The sequence below is a fragment of the Taudactylus pleione genome, unplaced genomic scaffold (genome assembly GCF_031769625.1).
Source record: "Taudactylus pleione unplaced genomic scaffold, aTauple2 ptg000070l, whole genome shotgun sequence".
Taxonomy (NCBI): Eukaryota; Metazoa; Chordata; class Amphibia; order Anura; family Myobatrachidae; genus Taudactylus; species Taudactylus pleione.
The window spans coordinates 9,006,616-9,033,629 of NW_028284472.1; the positions used below are offsets into that span (position 1 = coordinate 9,006,616).

General features: G+C 43.0%; 1 protein-coding gene across 3 annotated transcripts in view; it reads left to right on the top strand.

Annotated features, from left to right (window-relative positions):
- LOC148533750 (cytochrome P450 2C5-like) overlaps positions 1–27,014 on the top strand; it is a 66,324-nt gene that overhangs the window by 1,757 nt on the left and 37,553 nt on the right. The window contains exons 3-5 of one of the 3 annotated variants that reach the window (XM_088467334.1): positions 9,197–9,346; positions 16,464–16,624; positions 23,177–23,179. The exons of 1 other annotated variant lie outside the window; for it this stretch is intronic. In XM_088467334.1, the coding sequence (XP_088323460.1) occupies positions 9,197–9,346; positions 16,464–16,624; positions 23,177–23,179 (314 nt within the window). The remainder of the gene's footprint in view (positions 1–9,196; positions 9,347–16,463; positions 16,625–23,176; positions 23,180–27,014) is intronic. One more of the 3 variants, XM_088467333.1, reaches the window with a different exon arrangement.

The window sequence follows — 27,014 nt, forward strand, 5'->3', positions numbered from 1 at the left end:
GGGGAGTGGCCTAGCTGTCACAAGGCCACGCCCCGTTGCTGTGCGCACGCTTTTGCTAAGACATTTGCAGAAGCATGACCTTGTTTCACACCCTCATTTTTAGTAGAGATGTGCACTGACCCCCGTGTTTTGGTTTTGGATCTGGATCTCCCCTGGTTTTGGATCTGGATTGGTTTTGCCAAAACCTCACCTCCGTGTTTTGTTTTTCAGTTTTGGTATTGGATCTGTATTTTTTCTTAAAAAATCATAAAAGCATCTAAAATCACATAAAATGGGCCTTTTTGTTCCTACAGTATTATTAAACTCAATACCATTTATTTTCACTTGTTTCCAGACAATTCTGACCTCCTCACAGCTCACAATATTGATCTTTTTCATCTAGTTAAGGGTCAAAAGGTTGCATCCAGTTAGCTGGCTCAAAACTGAGTGATAAATAGAGTTGGGGACTGTGCAAAGATGATGGTTGGGGTACCCCTTGAGCATTGAAGAATTGATAGAATCACTGGCTGAAGTAAGAATTGATCATTGATATTTGGTGCAGCCACTGACTGAAGTAAACAGAGTTGATACTTGATAATTGGTGCAGCCCCTGGCTGAAGAATTGATAATTGGTGCAGCCACTGGCTGAATAACTGATAATTGGTGCAGCCCCTGGCTGAAGAATTGATAATTGGTGCAGCCCCGGCTGAAGAATTGATAGTTGGTACAACCACTGGCTGAAGAATTGATAGTTGGTGCAGCCCCTGGCTGAAGAATTGATAATTGGTGCAGATTGATAGTTGGTGCAGCCCCTGGCTGAAGAATTGATAGTTGGTGCAGCCCCTGGCTGAATAATTGATAATTGTTGCAACCACTGGCTGAAGAATTGTTGACAGTTAATTGTGGATGCAGCCTCTGGACTGAGTAGTAGTGGAATACAGAGCTATGATTAGTCCTGCAACAGCCTTGAGGCCTGGAACTCTTGGCAAGTTGCGGCCATTACAGCCTTGAGGGCTGGTGAGGAGTGACAACAGGTGGCCTTTGGGCCATGAAGCAGGATGCAGCCTCAGGGCCATATAGCATCCTTAACTGCTGAGAACCCTAAGCTAAATGTTACTGTTGTGCGACTTGTGCCACACAACAAGCAGCAGTTGGTTCAAAATTTTCTTTAAAAAAATGAAAGGGGTATGCAGGAGATGCTGCCTGTAGCCATTCCAATTTCTGGACATTTATAAACCATAACATTAAAAATGTCAGGCAGCAACGCCCCAACCAACACATAATTGAAAGAAAAAAGGTGCAATATGGCATTGAACTTGGGTCCTCCAACCCACCCTTATATTGTATATATGAAACAGGACATTCACAGTTTAACAAACCAATCACTTCAGCGAGAGGGACTGCCACTTGTGGCTGAAATGATTGGTTTATTTGGACCCCCCACAAAACAAGTTGCAAATGCGCAGTGGACATTGGTTGCAATGATCCCATACACAAACTGGCTTTACAATACATTAGATGTCATCATTGTCATCATCATCCCCATCAGTATGTGCATTCTCCTCTTCTTCACACAATATGAATTCATCCCCGCTGGAATCCAGCATTACAGAGTCAGACGCTTCTGTATTTTTTGGGGTTAAGTGCTGGTAAAGGTCTTCCTCATGGAATTTCTAATTCATTTTGATGAACATCATCTTTTTCACATTTTGAGGAAGTAACCTCCTACGACAATCACGGACTAGGTTTCCGACTGCGCTGAAAACTCTTTCAGAGTACACACTGGAGGGTGGGCAACTTAAGTACATCAAAGCCAGTTTGTGTAAGGGACTCCAAATTGCTTCTTTTTCCAACCAGTAGTGAAACAGACTGTCTGACATGCCTATTTGGATGCTATCCCGAAAATAGTCATCCACCATTCTCTGAATGTTGACCGTATCAGACAAAGTCATGGTAGACATGTCACTCATTGTAGGCAGTTTTTTCAGATCCAACCAGATGTCATTAGATTTTGCTGACTGATCTGCATCACCACCAGCAGTGGGTCTCTTAGGAAAATGTAGTTTTTTCCTGGCAGCTGCAGAAACTGAAGGAGGAGATGCTGCCATGTCACGTTCCGCTTGAGCTGACAATCTTTTCACCACCAGCTCTTTGCATCTTTTCAGATTTATGTCCATCAGATAGAAAGTCACAAGGTATGACTTAAACCTTCGGATCAAATTATGGTCGCCAAAATATAGTGATCTGAATTCAAGAGATTGACGACCCTTGGATCCTGGTGGAGAAAATGAAGGGTTTGAGATACAAGTCCAACATACTTAGTGGAATCACTCCATTTCAGCTCCTCTTTCAGTTTCTCCAGCTGCTTTTGCAAAAATCTGATCAGGGGAATGACCTGACTCAAGCTGGCAGTGTCTGAACTAACTTCACGTGTGGCAAGTTCAAAGGGTTTGAGAACCTTGTACAACATGGAAATTATTCTCCACTGCACTTGACTAAGGTGCATTCCCGTTCCTCTCCCTGTGTCATAGGCCGTAGTGTAGTCTTGGTTGCACTTTTTCTGCTCCTCCATCCACTAAAGCATATAGAGGGTAGAATTCCACCTAGATACTACCTCTTGCTTCAGTTGATGGCAGGGCAAATTCAACAGTTCTTGCTGGTGCTGAAATTTTTGACACGCAGTTGCTGAATTTCGAAAATGTCCAGAAATATTTCGGGCCACCAAAAGCTTCTCCTGCATGCCCCTGTCATTTTTTTTAAAATGTTGCACCACCAGATTATTTGTGTGGGCAAAACATGGGATATGATCGAATGCGACCAAATGTAATGCTTGCACAATATTGCTGGCATTGTCAGAAATCCCAAATCCCAAGGAGAACCATTTTGCAATGATTTCCCTGAGTTTCTCTAAGAGGTTCTCAGCGGTATGCCTCTTCCTGAAACTGGTGATACACAGAGTAGCCTGCCTCTGAATGAGCTGGCATTTGTTAGCTGCTGCTGTTGCTGTTCGCACTGTTGGAGGCAATACACCTACCCAGTGAGCTGTCACAGTAATGTAATCCTTAGTTTGCCTTGTCCCACTTATCCACATATCTGTGGTTAAGTGGACAGTGGGCACAATGGCATTTCGGAGGACATTAATAAGGTTTTTTTTTAATGTCCTTGTACAGATTGGGAGTTGCTATTCTAGAGAAGTGGAATTTGGAAGGCACATTGTAGCGGGGACACAGGACCTCCATTAACTGGGTAAAGCCCACTGCATTAATGGCGGACACTGGATGCACATCTAATACCAGCATAGCTGTTATGGCATCAGTAATCCACTGTGCAGCTGGGTGTTTGCTGTCATACTTGTTCACCAATGCAAAGCACTGTGTGACAATGAATTGTTTGGTTGAACTTCCTGAACTACTAAAAGTAGTCTTTTTCCTCATCCCCTTCTGGGGTGAAGATCCACTTATAGCAACAGCAGCAGCAGCAAGCATAACACTCAAGGATCCTTCTAAGGTACAACAGATAGGAGAGGAGTAAGTCCTATTGATATTGGATGCAGGACTACTTCTGATCACGAATGAGGATGTTGATGATGATGCAGGTGTTGGTGGTGGATATTGCAGGCCCTTGGATCCAGATAGAAGGGAGCAGCTTGGTGACACTGGATTGTTGTGTGTTTTTTTGTCCCCAAAGTTTCAATACCCTTTCCGATTTGATGAATGCACTGCAAGTGATGTAACAGTGAAGAAGTTCCAAGATGGTTATGGTCCTTACCTCTACTCACTGTTACTTGGCAATGATCACAAATGGTTGTCTGGATTTGGGTGGAAATGATTCCACACATGACTGCTGCCGGCAGCTACAAGATGGATCCTGCTCTCCGGTCATATAACTGTCCTCCATACTCACTACGCACACAACCACAAACAATTTTTTTTTTGGGGGGGGGGGCAGCAGCCCCTTGACAGACAGCAGCACTGTACCCCTGTACACTTATGCTGTTGACAAGTGTGGCTAACATGCACACAAAAAAAATTGTTTCTTTTTTTTTAACACCGGGGTGAACCCCTGAAAGAGGCAGCAGCCCCTTGACAGACAGCAGCAGAGCACTCCTGCGCTGAAGACAAGTGTGGCTAACGCGCACACACATTTTTTTTATTTTTTTCACACTGGGGGATGGTGAAGAGCATCCCTGAAGGACAGAGCACCCCCTGGACAACACAACACTACAGCCAGCCAGCCCCTATGGACAGGACAACAGCCATCCAGCCCCTATGGACAGGACAACAGCCAGCCAGCCCCTCTATAGACAACAGCCAGCCGGCCCTTATGGACAGGACAACAGCAGGCCCCTCTACAGACAACAGCCAGTCCTATTGGACAGGACAACAGCCAGTCCCTATATGGACAACAGTAGCCAGCTCCTATGCACATTGGGCCTGATTCAGACCCACTCGCGAGCGGCTGTCCGCTCGCAAGAGGGTCGATGTTCTGCACTGAGCATGTGCACGACGGAGGGAGCTCCGTCGTGCGCATGCGCCAGACGCGACGAGCGAAGGATTTTCCTTCGCTCGTAGTGTCTCTTCAAAGGGGGCGTGCTGTCGATGTTGACTGACAGCACGCCCCCTTTGGTGGGCGTGCTGGGGGCGTGCCTCCCTGACGGGGGCGTTCCCATGGGAACGCCTCCCGTCAGAAGCCGGCCCACTGACATCACTAGTGATGTCAGTGGGAGTGATTTTGGCTCTGAGCTAAAATCACTCCGAGCCTTGTGGTTGAAAAACTCAACCACAGGCTTTTGTACGCAGTTTTGATGGTCGCGATGGTCACGACATAGGCTTGGGTGATGCTATAATCTGGGTGATGTATACATCATCCTCTTCACACAATACTAATTTGTCCCTACTGGAATCCATCATTACAGGTGCCTCTGTAATTTTTGCACGTAATTGATGGTAAAGATTTTTTTCGTAGAATTTGTAGTTTATTTTGATCAACATCATCTTTTCCATATTTTGGGGAAGTAGTCTCAGGCCGATTACTGACAAGGTTCCCAGCTGTGCTCAAAACTCTTTCTGAGTACACACTAGAACAGGGGTCAGGGAACTTTTTTACCTTTTACCCTAAAATATATTTAGATACGCCAATGTTACCCCCTTGATTTAAAAGGAAGGAAATCAAATAGTAGTGCCCCCATAGTTATGCCCCTGTAGTAGTGTCCCCATAAAATGCCCCTGAAGTAGTGCCCCCATAGTTATGCCCCTGTAGTAGTGCTCCCATATAATGCCCCTGTTATAGTGCCCCCATATAATGCCCCTGTAGTGCTGCTTGTACAAAAAACCCACTCACCTTAATCCCTGATCCTGATCGCTGCCGTCCTGTCCGCCTGGCTGCTCCTTGGAACTATGGGAGAGACGTCATGATGTCTCTCCCATAGTACGCATGGAGAGAGCTGGAAGCTGGAGTTCAGAAGAGAACTCCAGCCTCCAGCTAACCTGGCACTGCAGGGAAGGAGCTGGGCGCCCGCTGGTAATAACATCTCAGTTGGCTTAGAGCCTCCCTGCGGTGCAGCCGGGCATGCATATGAATAATTTTATATAATAGAATGATTCATTTGCATGCCAGGCTGTCCAGCCATTACCCCCAGGAATTAAATGTTTACCCCATGTGGGGTAATTTACCCCTGTTCCCTGACCATTGCACTAGAAGATGGGCAGCTCAAGTATAGCAAAGACAGTTTTGTGTAAGGGCCTCCAAATTGCCTCTTTTTCCTGTCAGTAGTTATTTACATCCCTTCAGATCTGTGTCCATTGGGAAGAAAAACAAAAACAAAATCCACTCCCAGTAGCAGGCATGGCGCTCAAGAATTCTCAAGAAAGCCACAACTTAAGACTTAAACCTTAAATGTTGCATTTGCTGCTCTGTACCGCTTGTCCACAATATCTGCTCCAGTTAAGTGGACAGTGGGTACAACAGCAGCTTGAACTGATGGCCACTAACTATGTTATTTTTAATGTCCCTGTACAGGTGGGAAAATACTTTTTCAGAAAGTTTGCAAAGGCTTATTTAACAGTCAATTGTTATTGGAAAGCACTCTTCCTGGTCCCCTTCTGGAATGAAAATCCCCTCCAAGCCACAGAAGTAGGCACAGGATTCCTAAGAAGGCCTTTAGGGGTAAATTTAATTGAATAAAGTGAGAGTTTTTAGAGGTGAGTTTTAGAAGTGTTGTTGCTTGCCCATAGCAAATAATCAGATTCTAGTTTTTATCTAATAGAAAGTGCTAGGAAAGTGATGTTAAGTAGAACCTGATTAGTTGCTATGAGCAACATCACTTCTAAAATGCACTTGTAAAAACTCTCACTTTAGTAAATTAAATTTACCCCTTAATATCTTTGTGCTGGTTAAGTAGCAGTTTGGAGGCCACTAACTAACTATGTTTTTTTAATGACCCTGTACAGGTTGGAAAATGCTTTTTCATGTGGAAAGTACTACTAGAAATCTTCCTAGTCCCCTTCTGGGATGAGAAAATCCACTCCCAGCAGCAACAGCAGGCATAGCGCTCAAGGACTTTACTTGGGCAAGGACAGATGTGAATGAGTAAAATATTTTTTTGTAAATGCCTCCTCCCCTCCCCTTCTCCTTCATAAATTTACTTCAGAATAAAAAAATTAAATACAATTTGCTACCAAACCTTTCCTGTCCCTGCCTTCAACTACATACACACTCCAATTCCCTCAGGCTCTCTTGAATAATAAAAACATTTGTTTCCTGATGTGCCATGTTGGAAGTTGTACTTCCACGTGTTTGTGCCGTCCACTGCTGCCACTTAACTTAGTCAGCCAGCTAGCTTGGTGCAAATCTTGGGCATAAACTGGATGAAAACAATATTGTGAGGTGGTCAAAATTGACTGGAAATGTTATTGAGGTTAATAATACTGTAGGAACAAAATCAGGCCCATTTTATGTGATTTTAGTGGTTTTAATGATTTTTTTAAAGAAAAAACCAGGTCCAAAACCAAAACAACAAGACACTGATGTGAGGTTTTGGCAAAACCAATCCATATCCAAAACCAGTGGAGATCCAGATCCAAAACCAAAACACGGGGGTCGGTGCACATCTCTAGCCTTAAGTAGTGCTAGTTAAGCAGTCCCCTCTGCATTTGTGCCCCTAAAGCAGTGCCCCCTGTATTTCTGCCCCCTAAAGTAGTGCCCCTTAAGCAGTGACCCATCTTTGTGCCCCCAAAAGTAGTGTGCCTTAAGCAGTGCCCTCTGCATTTGTGCCTCCTAAAGTAGTGCCCCTTAAGCAGGGCCCCCAGCCCAGTACTTACCTAACCACACTGGCTCACGCTCTGGGTCCCACTGATGCAGTTGCTACCTCGCTCTTATTGGATCGAACTAGATCCAGCAGGCACGCAGGGCAGGCTCCTCACATACGTTGCACAGGTGACATCATTACATCACCCACGCAATTCATCAATGGGAACACTGGTCTCTGAAGTGATCAGAGGCTTCTTTAGTCTCTGATCGCTTCAGAGACCAGCGATCCCAGTTCCAGTAGGGGAGCCGCATTTTAGAAACAAAAGAGCCGCAGGTTGGCCATCCCTGCTTTACACTAATGCTGGGTACACACTGGCAGATATATTGGCTGATCAATTGATTGGCCAATATAGCGGGTGCCAATTGGCCACTATGTACCAGCAATATGTCTGTGAACGACGTTATTCACAGACATATCACGCCGGCTGTCCATTGTGCTGTGTGTACAGGTGGTCAGACGACCACCCATACACTTGCTGCAGAGGCTGCGGGGAGAGGGTTGTGACACCCCCCAGCCAGTGGGACCCACAGCCAGATGGTTGTTCAGTGTGTATGACTATGAACGACCATCATCTGCAGATATATTTGTTAGGTGTGCACCCAGCTTAAGAATCAACTGTGCTCAGCATTTGTGGATTATAGCAGAGACATCAGGGCTGATTGAGAGTTGCCCGTCCTTAATGTAAAGATCTATCTGAAATCAAATGGAGCTCTGTGTACAATTAACTCAAAATAGCCTACGATTTAAAATACACACTCTTGGCATTCTCTCAATCAGCTACATGAGGTATCTCCTGGAATGGTTTACGAACAGTCTTGAAGGAGTTCCCAGAGGTGCTGAGCACTTGTTGGCTGCTTTTCCTTCACTGTGCAGTCCAACTCATCCCAAACCAGCCCAATTGGGTTTAGGTCGGGTGATTGTGGAGGCCAGGTCATCTGACGCAGCACTCCATCACTTTCCTTCTTGGTCAAGTAGCCCTTACATAGTCTGGACTTGTGTTTAGGGTCATTGTCTTGTTCAGGGATGGCATGGCGCTGCAGAATGCTGTGATAGCCATGCTGGTTAAGTGTGCCTTAAATGTTGAATAAAACACCAACAGTGTCACCAGCAAAGCACCCCCACACCATCACACTTCACAGTGGGAACCACACATGCAGAAACCATCCGCTCGCCCTTCTCCGAGGGTCCATGTGGACATTATACAAAGGTAGGAAATTTGTGTTTTGATCAGGGACGTGCGGAAAAGATAGACTGGGGAGGCAGTGCCTCACCTACCATACACTTTTTACCCCTGCATTTTCTTTATAAAAATTATTAGAATAATACAAAGAAGATATTTATAATACTTTCTTTCATTTTTTTAAATCATTTTTATAGTCAAAACTTTGGAGCATAACCAAGTATGACAGGAAAGGCTCTGCTAACCTGCCTCACCTGACTGCACATAGCTGCCATTTACACATTTGTAACGGGCTCTTAAGTGATGATGAATAGGCCCCCAAGAGTTCCCTGGAAAAGACTTACCAGCTGCACGGGATGGGGTTGAGGTGCCACAGATCACGTAATCATGGCCACAATTTCCTGCTTTGTCTAGCTGGGGGTGGGCCCGTGATGATATAGCTCATAGCAAATTGCAATAATTATGTGCCATTGCCCCGTCCACGTTTGAAAGTAAGTGCTGGAGGTCGCCAGGTTGTCAGAGAAGTGCCCACTTTTTCAGGACACTCTCCCCTACAGTAATTCAGGAGTTTCCTAGAGATTCTGGGAGAGTGGTCAAGTATATACTGTACACCAGGGTATGAGGGATTAATTATTCTTGGTGAAGCTCACGTCTCAGAAGAAATATTTTATTTGCAGAACTAATGTGTACTATAAATCAGCACAGTGACCTGTATTCACTCTGATCAGGTATTATCTTTGCTAATGGTGAGAACTGGAAAGTGATGAGACGATTTACACTATTAACACTACGAGACTTCGGAATGGGGAAGAAAGGAATAGAAAACACGATTATTGAGGAGGCTGAATGTTTAACAAAGAAAATTACATCCTATGGAGGTGAGTGTGTACTTTGTAATATCCACAGAGACAGAGGCTGGAGATTAGCAATGTAATTATGTTATATACAAGTACATATAATATTCCTATCCATTTCTATACTCCTCCCAATCTTACATCATTGATAAGTGGTTGACAGATGTATGTGCATAATGGGAGTGACAGACATGCAGGAATATTAAACAGGATAGAGTCTGGCAGGAAGAGTCAGCATCTGCCAATGAGAACAGGAGTATGTAGTCCAAAGGCTGACAGGTAACTTTAATCTAGATGGAAGGTCCACCCAAGGATGCCAGTGTGTTCCACCATAAGGGGCATGACCAAGTCACGAAGGGGGGCTTACCAAGTACCAGACCGTACACCAACCCCCTTTCCTTAACATTCTTCTTGGAAGTGCAGTGCAAACACCTGCATACACACACCACACATTACACTAATCAAATATCCCATTAAAAATATGTGAATGCGTCAGTTGACTGAAGGCTGATGAGCTGGATCCCACAGCTCAATCTGCATCAGGAGACAGAGGTTGTATCAGTTGAAGTATGAAGTGCTCTATTTCGCAGTCTCCATGTTGTTCCTTTTGGGTAATATCTAATGCCATTTTGTCACTGTGTAAGACCAGTGGCGTACCTACCTCTCTTTTCACCCGGTGTGGGCAGCGGCGGGGAATTTGTACTGCACATGGCAAATAAGGTGGCATGGCCTCACTGGAGGGGGTGTGGCCTCGTGGGAGGGGGCGTGGCCGCATGACCAAGACCCTAGTTTTTTATCACATCAGTGGTGCCGGATGTGCAAGCTGCCCCCTGGGACCAGCCTGTGTGAAGTGCCAGCTCGCTCACTCAGGAGCCGAGTGCTGCACGTAATGCAGCTCCCAGCTCCTGTCACTGAGGGTGAGCCGGCACTTTGGTGTCACCCCTCTACTGGTGACACCCAGGTGTGGCCCGCACCTCCTGCACTCCCCTTGTGATGCCACATTGTAAGAGCCCCACAGTGAAATACAGAAGTGTTCCACATAGCTCTAGAGAGACTGCTATTTATAGCACTAAAAGCTGCAAAATGGCAGGTCAGAGTTGAATTATCCACTGTGTTCTCACATTTGGGACTTTGTGAAGTGCTGAAATTTGTGACATCTGACTTCTCAGATTTGCTTGTCCACAAAATAATCACTAATAAGCGGTTTTGTTTGTATGTGTTTTTAATCCATTCAGTTCTTATTAAAATTGCATTTTCTCTTTCATCCACTAGGGGACACTGGAAGCTTAGTACACTGGGGTATAGAGGCAGGAATAGTTGGAGCTGGCACTTTAAATAATTTAGAAGTGTGAAGCTCCTCCCCCTCTATACCACACCAGCCCCTCAGTTTATAAAAATGAAGACCGAGAGGAGGTGGAGGACAAGAATCAATGAAATAGGCAGTCAAAGAGCCAGTGGGCATCCAGTGTCCCCTGTGGAAGCAAAGAAACTGATTTACCAGTAAGTACCAAAATCCAATTTTCTCTTGCATCCACTATGGGACACTGGAGGCTTAGTACACTGGGGACATCCCAAAGTTTTCCCCATGGGCGGGAGCAATCTGAGGAGTCTGCAGAACAAGGCGGCCAGCTGCAGACATGTCAAAATGATAAAACTTCACAAAGGTATGTACCAAGGACCAAGTAGCCGCATGGCACAATTGCATGGTGGTGGCACCAATGCATAATTTAGAAGTGTGAAGCTCCTCCCCCTCGATGCCCCGCCAGCCCCTCAGTTTAGAAAAAAGTGTCAGGGAGCTGGTCACTTCATGCTGTGCTCCAGCAGTATTCTTTTATTTAGTTTTATTTTTTTTCTTTCATTCAACAACTAATAGGGACTCTTCACCACCTCTCTAAAAGGTGTGGGTCCAGGTCCCTGGCAGCCTGACTTAGAGTCAGGCAGGAGTTCACAGGGCTTCTGTTATAAGCACCTAACAGCACCTCACCACTGAAAGCAGCATGGAGTCCTCCTTCAGTGGATGCAAGGGGAGCGCAGTGAGGTTAAAACCCAGTTGCGCATCCCCCGTCACCCAAATCCAGACTACCCTTCCTCCAGATGCCGACAAGTAGCTGCACTACAGTGTGGCTCTCTAGAGTCCACTACCTCCTTCTGGTCAAGGAAAGACAGTGCAGTGCTGTGAACTACTAATGATTGGCTAAAAGCCATTTGAAAAACAGATGGCACAACGGTCTCCCATCCCAGCCGGGATCTCCAATTGTAGGAGCTTGATTAAAGACTTTTCAACAGGTTTGGAAGCAGACCTCTTCAGATCCATGAATTCGCATATTACTCTCCGTAGGGTACATGATATATTTAGAAGTTTCACCTCCAAACTGGTTCTTCACTACGGGTCTGCTGGTGTCAGCAGACAAGGCCAAGGTTCTGCAAGAGGCAATTCAGTCTTTACTACAATCAACAGTGCTGGTTCCGGTTCTGGTATATCAACGTGGTCTGGGGTTCTACTCAAACCTTTTTGTGGTACCCAAGCTGGATGGGTCTGTCAAGCCTATCCTGAACCTCAAGTCTTTAAATCAGTATCTGATGGTTTATCGCTTCAAGATGGAGTTGGTTCAATCAGTCTTTGCGAGTTTGGAACCAGGGGAGTTTCTAATTTCTCTGGATATAAAGGATCCGTATCTACATGTTCTGATTTAGGAACTGCATCAAGCTTTCCTGCATTTTGCGATATTGCACAAGCACTATCAGTTTCGTGCATTGCCGTTCGGTTTATCCTCGGCACCCTGTGTCTTCACCAAGGTCATGTCTATCATGATTGCACACCTTGGGACATCAGGTGTGACCATAATTCCTTACTTAGATGACCTGTTGATCAAGGCCCCATTGGAATCATTTCTCTTGGACTATGCATTACTGACATACAAGACTCTGATGCAGCATGGCTGGATGATCAATTTTAAAAAATCCAACCTAATTCCATCTCAGAGGCTCCAGTTTCTGGGGATGATCCTATATACGAGGTTACAGTGGGTGTTCCTACTGGAAGAAAAAGCCCAGGATATTCGGCTTCTAGTTCAGCTAGTCCTTAGACAGAGAAAGGTGTCTTTACTGGTTTGTCTTTGTCTCTTGGGAAAGATGGTAGCTGCCATCGAGGCACTACAATTCAGACTATTTCACTCCCATGTTATCCATCTGGAACTCCTAACACAGGGGTCAGGGTCTCAGTTACTACTGCTGTACATTGGATGACCCGGTTGGCCCCAACAACCAGGGTGTGTGTTCTCTGGTGGATGCAACCCAACAACCTCTTGGTGGGTTGAAGATTCGGAGTGTGGGGTTGGATAGTTGTGATGATAGATGCCAGTCTCCGAGGATGGGGAGTGGTGGTCCTAGACTGTCAGTTTCAGGGACATTGGTCTCCACAGGAAAGACAGTGGCCCATAAATGTGTTGGAACTCAGAGAAATTTACAACACTCTGCTTGAAGCAGAGCAATTACTAAGATCTCATCCAGTGAGAGTTCAGTCGAACAATGCGACGGCCGTCGCTTATATCAATCAACAGATCGGAACTCGCAGTCGCGTGGTGATGCGAGAAGTCATCCGGATTCTCAGGTGGGTTAAGAGTCAATTAGTAATCCTGTCGGTGGTGTTCATCCTGGGAGTGGACAACTGGGAATCAGATTATTTCAGTCGCCAGGATCTCCACCCAGGGGAATGAATGCTTCACCCAGATGTACTCCAAGCCTTGGGTAGTCATTGCGGTTACCCTCAGGTGGACCTCATGGCATCTCAATTGAACTATCAGCTACCAAGATATGTGTCCCGAACTCGGGACCTGGCTGCAGTGGCAGAAGATGCACTAACAGTTGCATGGAATTATGACATGGTCTACCTATTTCCTCCAATTTCTCTACTTCCTCATCTTTTAAAGCAAATAAAACACCAGTCAGCCTCCGTCATTCTCGTGGCACCAGACTGGCCTCAGAGGAGTTGGTTCTCAGACCTTTGGACTCTTTTAGCAGATGAACCATGGCCTCTACCACTTTGTCCAGCCCTCTTGCATCAGGGTCCCTTCGTGCACCCTAACCTAGCGCAGCTGTGTTTAACGGGGTGGCTGTTGAGGCTGCTATCTTGAGATGCAAAGGTCCAGAATCTGTTATCCCCACTATGCTTTGTGCTAGAAAAATGGTGACAGCTGCACATTACCACCGCATTTGGTAGTCCTATGTGGCATGGAGTGACAGTCGGGGTCTTCCATCTAGGACTTTTCATTTATCCAGGTTATTGCTTTTTCTTTAAATGGGGCTAGATAATGTTCTCAGTTTGGGGTCATTGAAGGTTCAGATATCAGCCTTTTTTATTTTCTTGTGAACATATGGTTTTTAGAGCTCGCGCAGGCTGAATAGAAAATGTACCATCTCAGAATTGTCAACAGAGACTAAAGAATGGAGATGGTTGAAAAAATGCTCAAAGACCAACTTAATCAGGTATTGACGCAGGGTATCGCATACATTTGGATATGTTGGTGGTGCTCACTAGAGTCAGAAAATAGTACTACATTAGTGAAAAAAAAGAATACTCTTTGCTGAGGGCACTCTTCTTATCAGAAAGTGAAGGATTCAGAAGTATATTAAAATTTTACTTTTATTCTTATACCTTAAAATAAGGGGGTATCATAGATCATATGACGTACACACAAAATATACAATATATACAACACAAACCAAGTATTGCATAAGTGAGTATGCAGACTTGTATTATAAGTGTCAAATTTACTTATATAAAATAAGAAATAAGATAAATTAATTCCTCGTTCCGAGTTTGTCATAGGAGGAAAGATGTCCTCTCTGTGTGAGCAACAATGATTATTGTCAACGAATTATATGAATACTTAGAAAATGATGCAACCTTATATTTTAAGTCCTATGGGTATAGGAACCAAGAGTGACATGATTAATAATTTTCATGGGTGCTAAACATTGTTAACCCTATGTCATCCACACTGTATTACATTAGCCATGCAATATTCTGAACAGGGTCCTGTATGAATCCAGGAGTGTACAAGAAAGTTTGGGGTATACAAATATTTAACAATTAATGAACAAAAGTATTGCAAAAACAGGTATGTGGTATTGCCAGTGCACTCATGCAAGTTCAAAAGAGATGTGTATATAAATGATAAGCACATTCTTAATCCTCTAGTAGAATGATTGTAACAGATATTAGACAGGTTTCACCTCTCTGTGATGGGGATATTGTCAAATGTTTACCATAAGCTGTTGCGGGATATAATTGGTGTACTTTAAAGAGACAGCTGGATAATATATATCATAGTAATTGTAACTGAAAGAGTCTCCTAATTGACAGACAGCATGATTTGCAAGCATACACTCATATAGTCCCTTTAATCAAAATGTAAATGTATTCCACAGTGTCACCTAGAGAAAAAATAATTAATGCTATGGTGTCACAAACAAAAGTAGTATGTGACTATGAAAAGATATATGAAAAATGGTGCCCAGACGTAGTCCTCCCCACTTCTGCTGTCTCTCGGTCATACTTAAAGTAGAGGACAAAGGATGAGAGAGTGGAAAAAACAGCTGGTGGGAAGAAAGTAAAGATGCACTTCTTCTGTAAAACCACACAGACTGTGCCTGTCCTGGTGTCAGGAGACCGAGCAGAGCAGAGCATAAATGGCAGGCCGATGAGAGAGTGCTGAGAGATTTACCTGAGGTAAAAGGGGTTTTGAGTCATATAGTGCAAACAGCTGTAAGAAATGGCAAATTGTTCAATTATATAAATGCTCATTTAGGCAGAGAGGAAAGAGGATATGTGCAGTGTCCTGGTCCCATACATGTGAGGGACAGGGCATCTGGGTGGACAGTGGACGGCGGGCGGCTTAGATGTAAGGCTGTAATCAGTGGCTAAGAACTGTGCGTGGATTCCAGAATACAGTCTAAACAGGATGGTGCCCGGCCAGCTGCATCACATGTCCCTGTGTGATGGCGTATGTTTCGCCTGGGAGGGAGGCTTGTTCACATCAGTCTTCAAGGAAAATTGGCTCTCATACCTGAGGTGCAACTTTTCTTCAGGAAGTTTTGCAGGTGCAGCTACCTTTTGTTCCTCCTACAGCTCCCTGGTACCTGAATTTGGTTCTTGTGTTTCTTTAGTCTTCCCTATTTGAGCCACTTGATGAGGTAGATATAAAGTATTTGGCTTGGTTCTCCTCCTGGCATTGGCTTTGGCCCATCAGGTTTCGGAGTTGGGGACCCTGTTTTGTAAGCCCCCGTACCTTATCTTTTACACAGGCTTATGTAAGCAGCGATAGGCAACCTTCTTCATCTATTTCAGTGCATTCCACATGCTCTGTGGATGCATCATGGGTGGCACATATTGGTGCCTCCACCATGAAATTGTGCCATGCGGCTACTTGGTCCATGGTACATACCTTTGTGAAGTTTTGTCATTTTGACACGTCTACAGCTGGCCGCCTTGTTCTGCAGGATCCTCAGATTGCTCCCACTCAAGGGGAAAACTTTGGGACATCCCCAGTGTACTAAGCCTCCAGTGTCCCATAGTGGATGCAAGAGAAAATTGAATTTTGGTACTTACTGGTAAATAATTTTCTTTGCTTCCACAGGGGACACTGGATGCTCACCTCAGGGCTCTTTGACTGCCTATTTTATTGATTCCGTGTATTTGTATGGTTCTGTTTGTTATGATTTTTGCTTTTCTTTGCTCCTCTTGTTCTCCACCTCCTCTTGGTCTTCATTTTTCTAAACTGAGGCGCTGGTGGGGCATAGAGGGGGAGGAACTTCACACTTCTAAATTATTTAAAAGTGCCAGCTCCAACTATCCATGCCTCTATACCCCAGTGTACTAAGCCTCCAGTGTCCCCTGTGGAATCAGAGAAAAGGATTTAACAGTAAGTACCAAAATCCCATTTTATACTACACTACTGTGGGCCATGAATCTATTTATTGTGGCTATTGTGCTGGGTATAATTACAGTAAGAACTACTGGAGATGGGAGGGTCCCCACATTGAAGCTGTGGAGAATTCTGGCTTTAGAGTGATCAGATAAGTGAATATTGCTCCATTCTATTTTTTATTGTTTTGAAAACTTATTTTTTTCTAATTTTAGGAAAACCCTTCAATAGTTTGACCATCATTAATACTGCTGTGGCCAATATAATTGTGTCTGTACTACTCAGCAATAGATTTGAGTATGATGACCCAACCATTCTGCAGCTCCTGAGTTTAATGAATGAAAATATCAGAATCCTGGGAAGCCCTATGGTCAGGGTAAGTCGCTGTTTCAAGGGATTACGTTTACTTAATTTTTACTGCTACTTTCAATAATGACAAATGACAATAATGACAAAAAATCTTTCCATTCAAAGCCTGGTCATAAAATAACTCCAAATCAATGAATACATTTAAAAATTAATATTATTTAACTGTTGTCAAACTGTATAATTTTTAACTTGTGAAATATATATACAGTTTGAGTCTCCGATATCCAAATATTCTGAAATACAGAATATTCCGAAATACGAAATATTTTTAGCATGACCAATATAGTAAAACGTTTGCTTTCTGATGGTTTAATGTACAGTACACAATCTTTGTTTAAGGCACAAAATTATTAAAAATATCGTATAACATTACCTACAGGATACTTCCGGTTCCGTGTTTGATTGAGTAGGACGGGAGTCTCCTGAGCTCCTTCCTTACCACCCTGACATACAGCTTTTAAAGGCTTTTAAACCTCCAGCCTCTCCCTCTACTCGACGCTGTACACAGCCGCAACCACGATGGACTGATATGTCCTAACAGCCGCTACACAGAGCCAGCAGATGGTGGCTAACACGGTGCAGAGACAGGAGAAACGCTGCTCAGCCAGAAACATGGCGCCTGACTCTGGGCCAGATCCTATCTCCTTTGCTTCTAAGAAATCAGTGGCGGATCCGTCTAACACTGCAGCCTCTCAGGTATGTCGCCCTCCTGACTTCCCAGTCACATATGGGGATGTAGTAGAGGCAATTAAAGCCACCATGACACCCCTGCTGTCTCAAGCTGTGTGTGACATCACAGGTCAAATACAGCATCTCACAAAAAGGATCACACACGCTGAAAATCAAATCGGTGCTGCCATTCATGATATAGAAGGATTAAAGCAGTCTGTGAAAGAGCTTACTACTGATAATGATCAAATCTGGAACAAATTGGACGATATAGAAAACCGTTCACATAGGAACAATATAAGGTTGGTGGGATTGCCTGAATCACTTAAAGGCCCATCTCTAGCACATTTTGAAAGGAATACACTCCCTTCTCTGTTGGGAATTGAGCAGGAATGCCGAGATTTGGTTATAGAAAGGGTTCATCGCGTCGAACCAAACCCCAATCCGAATAAAACTCGTCCGAGGATGACTTTTTTCCGATGCCTAAATTATCTCCACATATCCACTATTTGGTCATCATCATGCAAAACCAAATATTTACAATGGGAAGGCCATAAGCTCTTAATTTTCCAAGACTACTATGTGGAGCTTACCAGGGCCATAAGGCTTTTTCTCCCATTTGCTTACAGTTAATTGCAGAGGGCTGGAAATTTGGGTTGTTATATCCTGCACATCTCAGATTATATGAATGGTCTTCCCATAAAGACTTCCTTTCACCTGCGGATGCCGAAGCATATTTAATGGAACTCTCTCAATCAAGTTCAACCGACATAAGTGACCCCCCCCCCTCCTTCTGTATGATTTTCTGTCCAGATTATGTATGTTCTTATTTGTTCACACCATGTAAATTTCCTTGTAGTGTGGTGTAGTTCATGCTGGCTTGTTCTTTCTAAAAGTTACTGTCAATTTTGCTGACAATCTATTTCACTAAATTTGAAAGCGAGTTCTTAAAAGCATAGTTATTCTCTGCATGCCAACTACAGGATTCAATTTCCTCCTCCCTCTACAGTTATTTCTGAAGATATATGAGGATTCACATATCTATATTTACACTTATGTCTGGGTGGAGTGGCCGGAGCCCACCTCCATTCACTGTAAGTTCTTATATATTTGTGCACTATAAATGACCTATATAGTTATATTGTCTGGAAGCTTATGGTCATCTATTTGTTGTTATATCTTCTTACATTTACAATGGTTTTATGTAACCACAGATAACTTGTCATGTTCTATTGTCTTGTCTCCCCCCTTATGTCCTCCCTTTCACTTCTTCCCCTCTCCCTCACATATACATACTGTAAGTCATATGATTACATCTCTGTATTTATGCTTGTCTATATCAAATTTACTTTATCTTTTTTCTTAAAATATGCCTCAGTTAAACATAGGCTCATGGAACATAGGAGGCTTTAACTCTCCGACAAAATGAAGAAAGATTTTGTTATACCTCAATAAGCAAAATGTTCATTTAGCATTTCTTCAAGAGACCCACCTCTTACCACTAGAAATAGCTAACTTAAATATGTTGGGTTGGTCTGTACTTGGTTCTATTTAATTTACCTCTAAGGCTAGAGGAGTAACTATTCTAATAAAGTGACACATACCATTTGAGGTCATTCAGATTCGTGAGGATTCAGAGGGTTGATATTTAATAGTTTCCCTTAAAATTGATAACAGACAATATTTGCTTTGCAACATGTATGTCCCAAACGTATATTCCAAATTGTTTTTCCAAAAATAAATAGCTCTTCTATCTCCTTTATTATCCGATCCACTAATTTTATGTGGAGATTTCAATTTAGTATCCTCAACTTTCCTGGACAAATCCCAACATACTTCATGTAAACTCATCTTACTGAAGCTGGGAGTTCCCATGGTGGCTAAAACTCTACAATTACTAGATATATGAGAAGCTCTTCATCTCACTGATAGGGAATACACTTGCTTATCAGCTGCCCACCATACACTAGCAAGGATAGATTATATATTGATATCACAATCCCTATTCCCAAACATTACCGATGCACAGATTGAACCAATCTCTCTTTCAGATGATGCCCTGTTATCAGCTTCATTGCACACCTCAGATAGTACCCATTATTCTCCTAAATTGTGGAAATTCCCAACCTATCTAGGCAAATCCCTCAAATTCTACCTCTTCTCGGTTAATTATCGATACTATAAATTTGGCAATAGAACAGGTAAGCTCCTAACAAATCTTTTAAATGGTACACGAACACCTATGATTACACAACCATTGAAAAATCTGCAGGGTAACCTAACTACTAACAAAGCAGACATAGCCCAAGTGATGAGATCATTTTATGAAGACCTATATTCCGGGCCTTCTCTCTCTTCATCACCTAATAATCAGGAAATTGCTTTAGGTGGGGACTTCTGGGATACCTTGACTGTGCCGGTACTCTCACAAGATTTAGTACAATCTATTTTACTGCCAATCACATTGGAGGAGATTCAATGTGTCGTGCATCAGTTTCAGGGAGACAAGGCTCCAGGCCCTGATGGATTTAGCTCAGACTTTTACAAGATACTGCTCTCTAGAATGGGTAACACGTTAGCCCAAGTCCTTAACTCTATAACTTCCTCACACTCCATACCTTCACATTTTAATACCACCATAATTAAGGTGCTACCTAAACCCGGCAGAGAACTCTTCCTACCAGCTTCCTATCATCCCATTTCCTTGTTGAACCTTGATTACAAAATTCTTACTAAAATTCTGGCAAATCATATAAAATCACTCCTTCCTCACATTATCCACCCAGACCAAACAGGATTCATATGGGGTAGGCATCCTGAACTTAATGTTCGGCAGGTCTTGTCCGCTGTTTATGCCTCTACTACCTCATCCATGCCAAACCATAATCTTATTCTCTCATTAGATGCCAAAAAGGCCTTAGATTTGGTTGACTGGGATCATTTATTCTCCACCCACTTACGTTTACGTTTTGGTTTCCCTGAACAGTTTGTTACCTTGATTAAACTGCTTTACTCTAATTCACAGTCACAGATATCCTGCAATGGAATTTTCTCTAAACCACTTCATATATGTAAAGGAACAAGGCGAGGTTGTCCCATATCCCCCCTCCTATTTGCTGTAGCACCAGAACCCTTGGCTATTGGCCTACGAGCATCCACTACTTTCAAGGGAATCGGGATTGACAACATTGAATTGAAGCTTGCATTGTTTGCAGATGATATACTACTTTTTGTTTCAGATCCCGCTTCCTCCTTACCCGATATTCTCCAAACTTTTCATTAATTTGGGAAGAGAGCGGGATATCGTATCAATGTTGCCAAGTCCAAACTTCTCACCCTAGGGAACTCCCAAAGTTTATTTTTGCAATCTTCATTGATATCTTCTTTTAATGTAGCTACTTTTAAGATTAAATATCTGGGGATTCAGATCGCTGCAGATCTCTCCAGACTATATAAAGAAAACTTTACTCCTGTGATAGCAAAGATAACTTGTAATTGGAGGTTATTACTACTGTCCATTCTGGGTAGAGTGGCGGTTCTTCAGATCATTGTCTTCCCGAAACTGTTTTATATTATGCAGATGCTACCCTTGGGTCTCCTCAAACGTGATATTATATATTTGCGTAAAATTATGACTAAATTTCTCTGGAAAGGGAAAAAATCTTATATAGCTTTAGATAAGCTCATGGCCCCGAGTAAAGCAGGTGGAGTGGGGGTCCCCGACTATGCTTCATACTCCTTATCCACATTGTTTAGATGTGCTGCTGACTGGCTGTATGACAGAAATGCTTTCACAGATCCCAAGTTGGATGTAGCTTTATTTTTTCCATACTCTCCAAGTGTAATTCTCCATACTAAAGCTACTGACATTCCCTCTCACATTCTCCTCAATCCATTATTCCATGATATTTACTATGCATGGCTTACTCTTAATAAAAAACTTAACAGGAATCCATAATCTTCTCCACATATTCCGCTATGGGGAAATTCAGTTTTTCCTCCATCACTTACCTCCACTAATTTTCTCATCTGGAAAGACAAGGGATTATCAGATTCTTCCAAATTATTTGACCCAGGAGGTATTATTTTTCAATTTTCAGATCTGAAGGAAAAATATAATCTCCCTCAGTCACATTTTTTCATGAATTTGCAAATGAGCCATTATCTTTCCTCAGTATCAACTTTACAATCAACTCCCAAGGAGACGAATGTCGACCCTAATGCTGGCCATACACCTGGAAAACCAGCATAAGATCCGATCCATCATACGATTTCCCTTCAATTCCCCAGAGCTCCCCGGCAGTCCTGAACACATGATTTTGTGTTTTATCACACACAATTTTCATTAGATCAGTCGTAAGAACACTCGTCACTATACGACGGATCGAGTAAACGGTTGATCGGGTGCCTCACCAAAAACATACGATCATGCAATAGATTGGCCCCAAATTTAAATAGAGGGCTGGCCTTTACTGTGGGTATAAAAAATGCCTGCCTCTTCAGCTCTGTGCCTCCTGTTTGCTCTGTGATTAGTGAGGCTTGGTTTTTACCCTGCTGAACGCTCAACATTGCTAGCTACTGTGCATTGCTTTGTATTGCCTGGCTTTACAAAGTGCTTTATCCTGCTCTATTTCCTGTGGTCTTTTTTCTGCTTATTTTGTGGTGATGGATCCCTGCCGTTATAGAGCACTGCTGTCCTATGCTGTGGTCAAGCTGAGTGAGGAGGATGAGGTCCTGCCAGACCAAGAATTGGCTGCTGGAGAGGGAGAGTCAATCCTATATGCCCATGCTGATGGAGATGAGGGAGAACAATCCAGACGACTACCGCAACTTCCTGCAGATGGATGACACCACTTTTCAGGAATTGCTGTATTTGGTGACCCCCTATATCCGGAAACAGGACACCAAATTTCAGATGGCCATCACGGCCGAGGAGAGGCTCGTGACTATGCTGAGGAACCTGGCTACAGGACGCTCCTTTGAGGACCTAAAGTTTGGGACCCGCATATCGGCTCAAGCTTTGAGATGCATTATCCCAGAGACATACAAGGCTATCATGAAGGTGCTGCAGTTACGTTATTGTAAGGTAAGATAACACACACACACACCACCAGAAAAAAAATGTATTTCAAGTTTCTGTAGTTTGCTAGTTATGTGAAACATTAGATTAAAAAATAATACTTATGTGAAAATTAAATACTTATGTGAAAATTGGATATATTTAGATATAAAGATGGCTAAACTGTTAAAAGTATCACCAAGTTACCCAATCCCTGTTAAGTATGGTGCTGCATGAGCTTTGGTGTTTGCAGCCCAGATTCAGGGGCGCAAACACATGCAGAAAGTGCAAATTCAGTGGGCCCGGCCCCATTGACATGCACTTCCAGCATGTGTTCCTAGCTGCCTGAGAGTCTGGAGCACAAACACCATGCTGCACTCAGTACCATACTTACCAGGGAGTATGAAACTTCATTAATACCAAACAAGTGTGTTAAATTAATTGGGAAACACATAGCAATTAAGAGAAATCCTCATTGTCCTCATTTACTTCACGTAATAGTGTGAAAAAATTGGGTGGTGAGGGTGAAGAAGTAGTTTGGTAGGACACGGCGGATGGAGTTACATTTTCATAGGAGGAGGTGTCTGGGAGAGCAGCATGGTAGGTGGAGGTGGGTAGGGGAAGAGGTTGGTAGGAGGAGGTGGGGGGGCCCAGTTGTTTGGAAAGAGGAGGTGGTTGGGGGAGTCTGATGGTAGGTGGAGGTGGGTGGGAGAAGAGGTTGGTAGGAGGAGGTGGTTGGGGGATGAGGCTGGTAGGAGGAGGTGGGTGGAGGCTGAGTTTGGAAGGTGGAGGTGGGTGGGGTATCAGGAGGGTAGTGTGGGTAGTTTGAAGTTGGTGGATGGTATGTTTGTGATGAATAGTAGGTGGGTGTTGCCGTGTTGAGTGTAGTTGGGGTTGGAACTACTGGCGGGGTAATAATGGTAGTGTCTGATGTCAGTAGACATTGCCTTGCTTTAAATATGAGGTCAGATGTCAGTCTTTCAAATTGTATTCTTTGGTCAAGGAACATTCCTCGCACCGCTGCACTGACATAGGCTGCAAAGTTGTCATATTCACACGGTGGTTTCAATAAGGCCTCTCTGGCCTGACAAAGTAGTGGTGTCTTCTTCATTTTCTTTATTTTTGTTTTTATGCCTTTGTTTTTTAGAAATTGGTGGGGTGGGGTTTGGAGTCGCAACACTCTCTTCTCCACTGTGCAGGTCCGGGTTGCTGGGGATATCTGAAGTCTGTAAATAGAGAACATTTTTTAAAATTTAATTTTTTAATTAAGTTTTCAATTTCTTGAACAGTTCCCTACAAGCACGGAAGAGTGGATAGCCATTGGGGATGAGTTTGAGAGCCATTGGCAGTTCCCTAACTGTGGAGGAGCTATCGACAGCATGCATATTAGGATTAACCCACCTGCCAACACTGGGTCCTACTACTATAACTATAAGTGTTGTTCTGATGGCTGTGGTTAACACAAACTGCAAGTTCCTGTTTGAAGATATGAGGAAGAATGGCCGTTCTTCCGACGATGGCTCCTTTCAGAAGACGGCATTCTACAAGAGGCTCACCACTAACACCCTTCATTTGCCATCCAGAGAGTCAACAAAACATGGGCTGAATTTCATTTTCATGGCTGACAAGGCTTTTGCCCTTCATGAAAATGTCATGAAGCCATTCCCTCAGAGGGCCTTGACTCATGAAAAGCGGGTGTTCAATTACCACCTATCTCGTGCAAGGCATATTGTGGAGAACGCCTTTGGGATCTTGAGCAACCGATTCCAGATCTGGCATACCCCAATAAATTTAAAGGTCAAGAATATTGACTGGGTGGTCACGGTTTGCTGTAACCTGCACAACTTTCTGCACAAGAAAGCCACCCAGCAAAGGTTATTGGGAACACCTGCAGTTGAAGACCCCGAAAATCCAGAAGAGGTTGCTCCATTCCACTCAGTGGCACCACCCGCGGTTATGATACCTGGGACTTCTCTGGCCAAAAAGGTCAGAGAGGAATATATGGCCTATTTTAATGGGGACGGTGCAGTGCCATGGCAAGAGGATATGATCTGAAAAATTTGGAGCTTACCGTTGATGTGTCTGCAGATTCCTGGAAATCCTCTTCCAGCAGGCTGCACTCTTCTGACTCAGCCATCACCTGTACTGAAGATCTCACAGGATCCTGCTGCACCAGGAACATCATCAGGTCATAATACCAAAGTGGGTAGACAGTGGGCATTGCTGAGGAATAGATGGGCATTGCTGGGCAAACAGGGGTGGTCAGAGTGAGTAGGGCTCAAACCAATGCCACTATACATATACCATTGGTGGCCAGTGGGCTTTGTATATGAGAAACATGTGGCCTGCAAATACTATACAATACCTGAGCAATCGTGTCTGCTGCTCACGTTGCTGATCCTCTCCATTCGGGCGCTGTCTGCAGTGGGCATAAACAGAAACTTGTCACTCAAGTGACGGGGCTCGGACATTGCATGCTGAACAACACGGCACGATCAGCATACGAATACGAAAGAGAAGATGTGCTGCACATCTGATTATACGATCCAATTTAGGAGCTGCGGGAGCACGCATCGATTGTATACGGGAAAAAAATGCACAATTTCTACAGGATTGATCGTACGGCGCGTCGAAAATCGTGCAATCGGACAGAAATCGCGTAGGTGTATGGCCAGCTTAATCCTCTACAATCTATCTTAAACCTCTTTGAGCATTGATGTTATCGAATTAGATACATTTACAATATTTTAACTAGTATCTCTATTGATAGAAAATGGGATAGATTGCTTCTCCAATGGCAAAAAGATGTTCCATCACTCACAGATGCAATGCAACTTAGTCAACATTGAGGATCCTCAGTTCTATTTATTTGCAAGAAGTGCACCTACATACAATACAAAGAGCTTATGTCTCTTCAGCTCAGTATGCCCGAGTTAACACAACACAATCAGGGGAATGTCCTAAATGTCGGATCTCTTCAGCCTCTATTATACATTGAATCTGGGAGTGTGGACACATCAAAAGATTTTGGAATAATGTTTTAGTATTTGTTAACACTTTATTAGTGCTAATACTACTCCCCAATTCTCTAGCTTGTCTATGTGCAAACTTCTCAGAATGGGATTTATGACCCACTCGTAAATCAACCATTCCTTTTCTAACGGTTTTAATCACCATTTCTAGGAAAATAATTCTGACTCATTGGATTTCTAAATCGTCACTGCCTGTTGCAGAGGTGCATGGTAAATTATTGCAAATACTATATGTCTATAGAAAATCTGTTCAATAAAATATAGAGTCTGGTGTTATCAGTTTTTATAAGAAGTGGGGTCTTTACATAGATTCCTTAGATCGTCATACCCAATCTCAAATTTTTAAAGTGTTTGAACAATCCGAATGGTTTCTTCATAGGCAATTACTCAGAGTCCTCTACGCCTCCTTAATGTTCTATCTTCTAATATGTTTTCTTCTATAGATTGTATTCTACAGTCAGACTAATGAGATCACATCTCATCTACTTATTCACATACCATCTCTCAGCCATCCTCGTGTGTTTTCCTCCCGTCTTCTCAAATACAATGCGGTCTGTTATTAAACAGTATAAATTACTGTTTTCAGAAGTATATTTCACCTTGTAATGCTTGAGTAATTTATCACTCACAAACGTAAAACAAGAATTATTGATTGTCAATACTCATTTGTACACTTCATTGTATTCTCTTTATTATGTGATGGAAACACTTTGCTGTCATTGTTTTTCTTCTACTAATTGAATAATAATAGCATGATTCACAATAAAATGTATACTTCATGCAAATGTTTTTTCTTAAAAATTTAATAAAATAGATTTAAAAACATTACCTTCAGTGTGTATAAGGTGTATATGAAACATAAATGAATTTCATATATGTACACAAACTTTGTTTGAGCCACATAATTTTTGAAAATATTGTGTAAAATTACCCGCAGGCTGTGTGTACAGTCAGGTGCATAAATATTGGGACATTGACAGAATTTTCATATTTTGGCCTCTATTCACCACCACAATGGCTTTGAAATGAAACAAACAAGATGTGCTTTAACTGCAGACTTTCAGATTTAATTTGAGGGTAATTACATCCAAATCAGGTGAACGGAAATTACAACGGTTTCTATATGTGCCTCCCACTTTTTAAGGGGCCAAAAGTAATGGGACTATCAACTCAAAGCTATTTCATGGGCAGGTGTGGGCTATTCCCTCGTTATTTCATTATCAATTAAGCAGGTAAAAAGTCTGGAGTTGATTCTAGGTGTGATATTTGCATTTGGAATCAGTTGCTGTCGACTCTCAATATTTAGGCACCTGACTGTATAAGGTGTATATAATACATAAATGCTTTCTGTGTTTAGATTTGGGTCCCATTCCCAAGATATCTCATTATGGTATGCAAATATTCCAAAATACCGAATTTTCTGATATCCAATATACCCCTGGTCCCAAGCATTTTGGGTATGGGAGACTCAACCTGTGTATATATATGTATAGCAGGAGATTACAGTGCAGTTAGGTAAAAATCCTCCAAATTAATATTTTCAATATGTGTTTCTTATCTCACACGTATGTGTACTATAAACAAACCAAAACGTGAACCAGTTATCATGCACTCCCCAAAAATATGGGTGTCAGCTT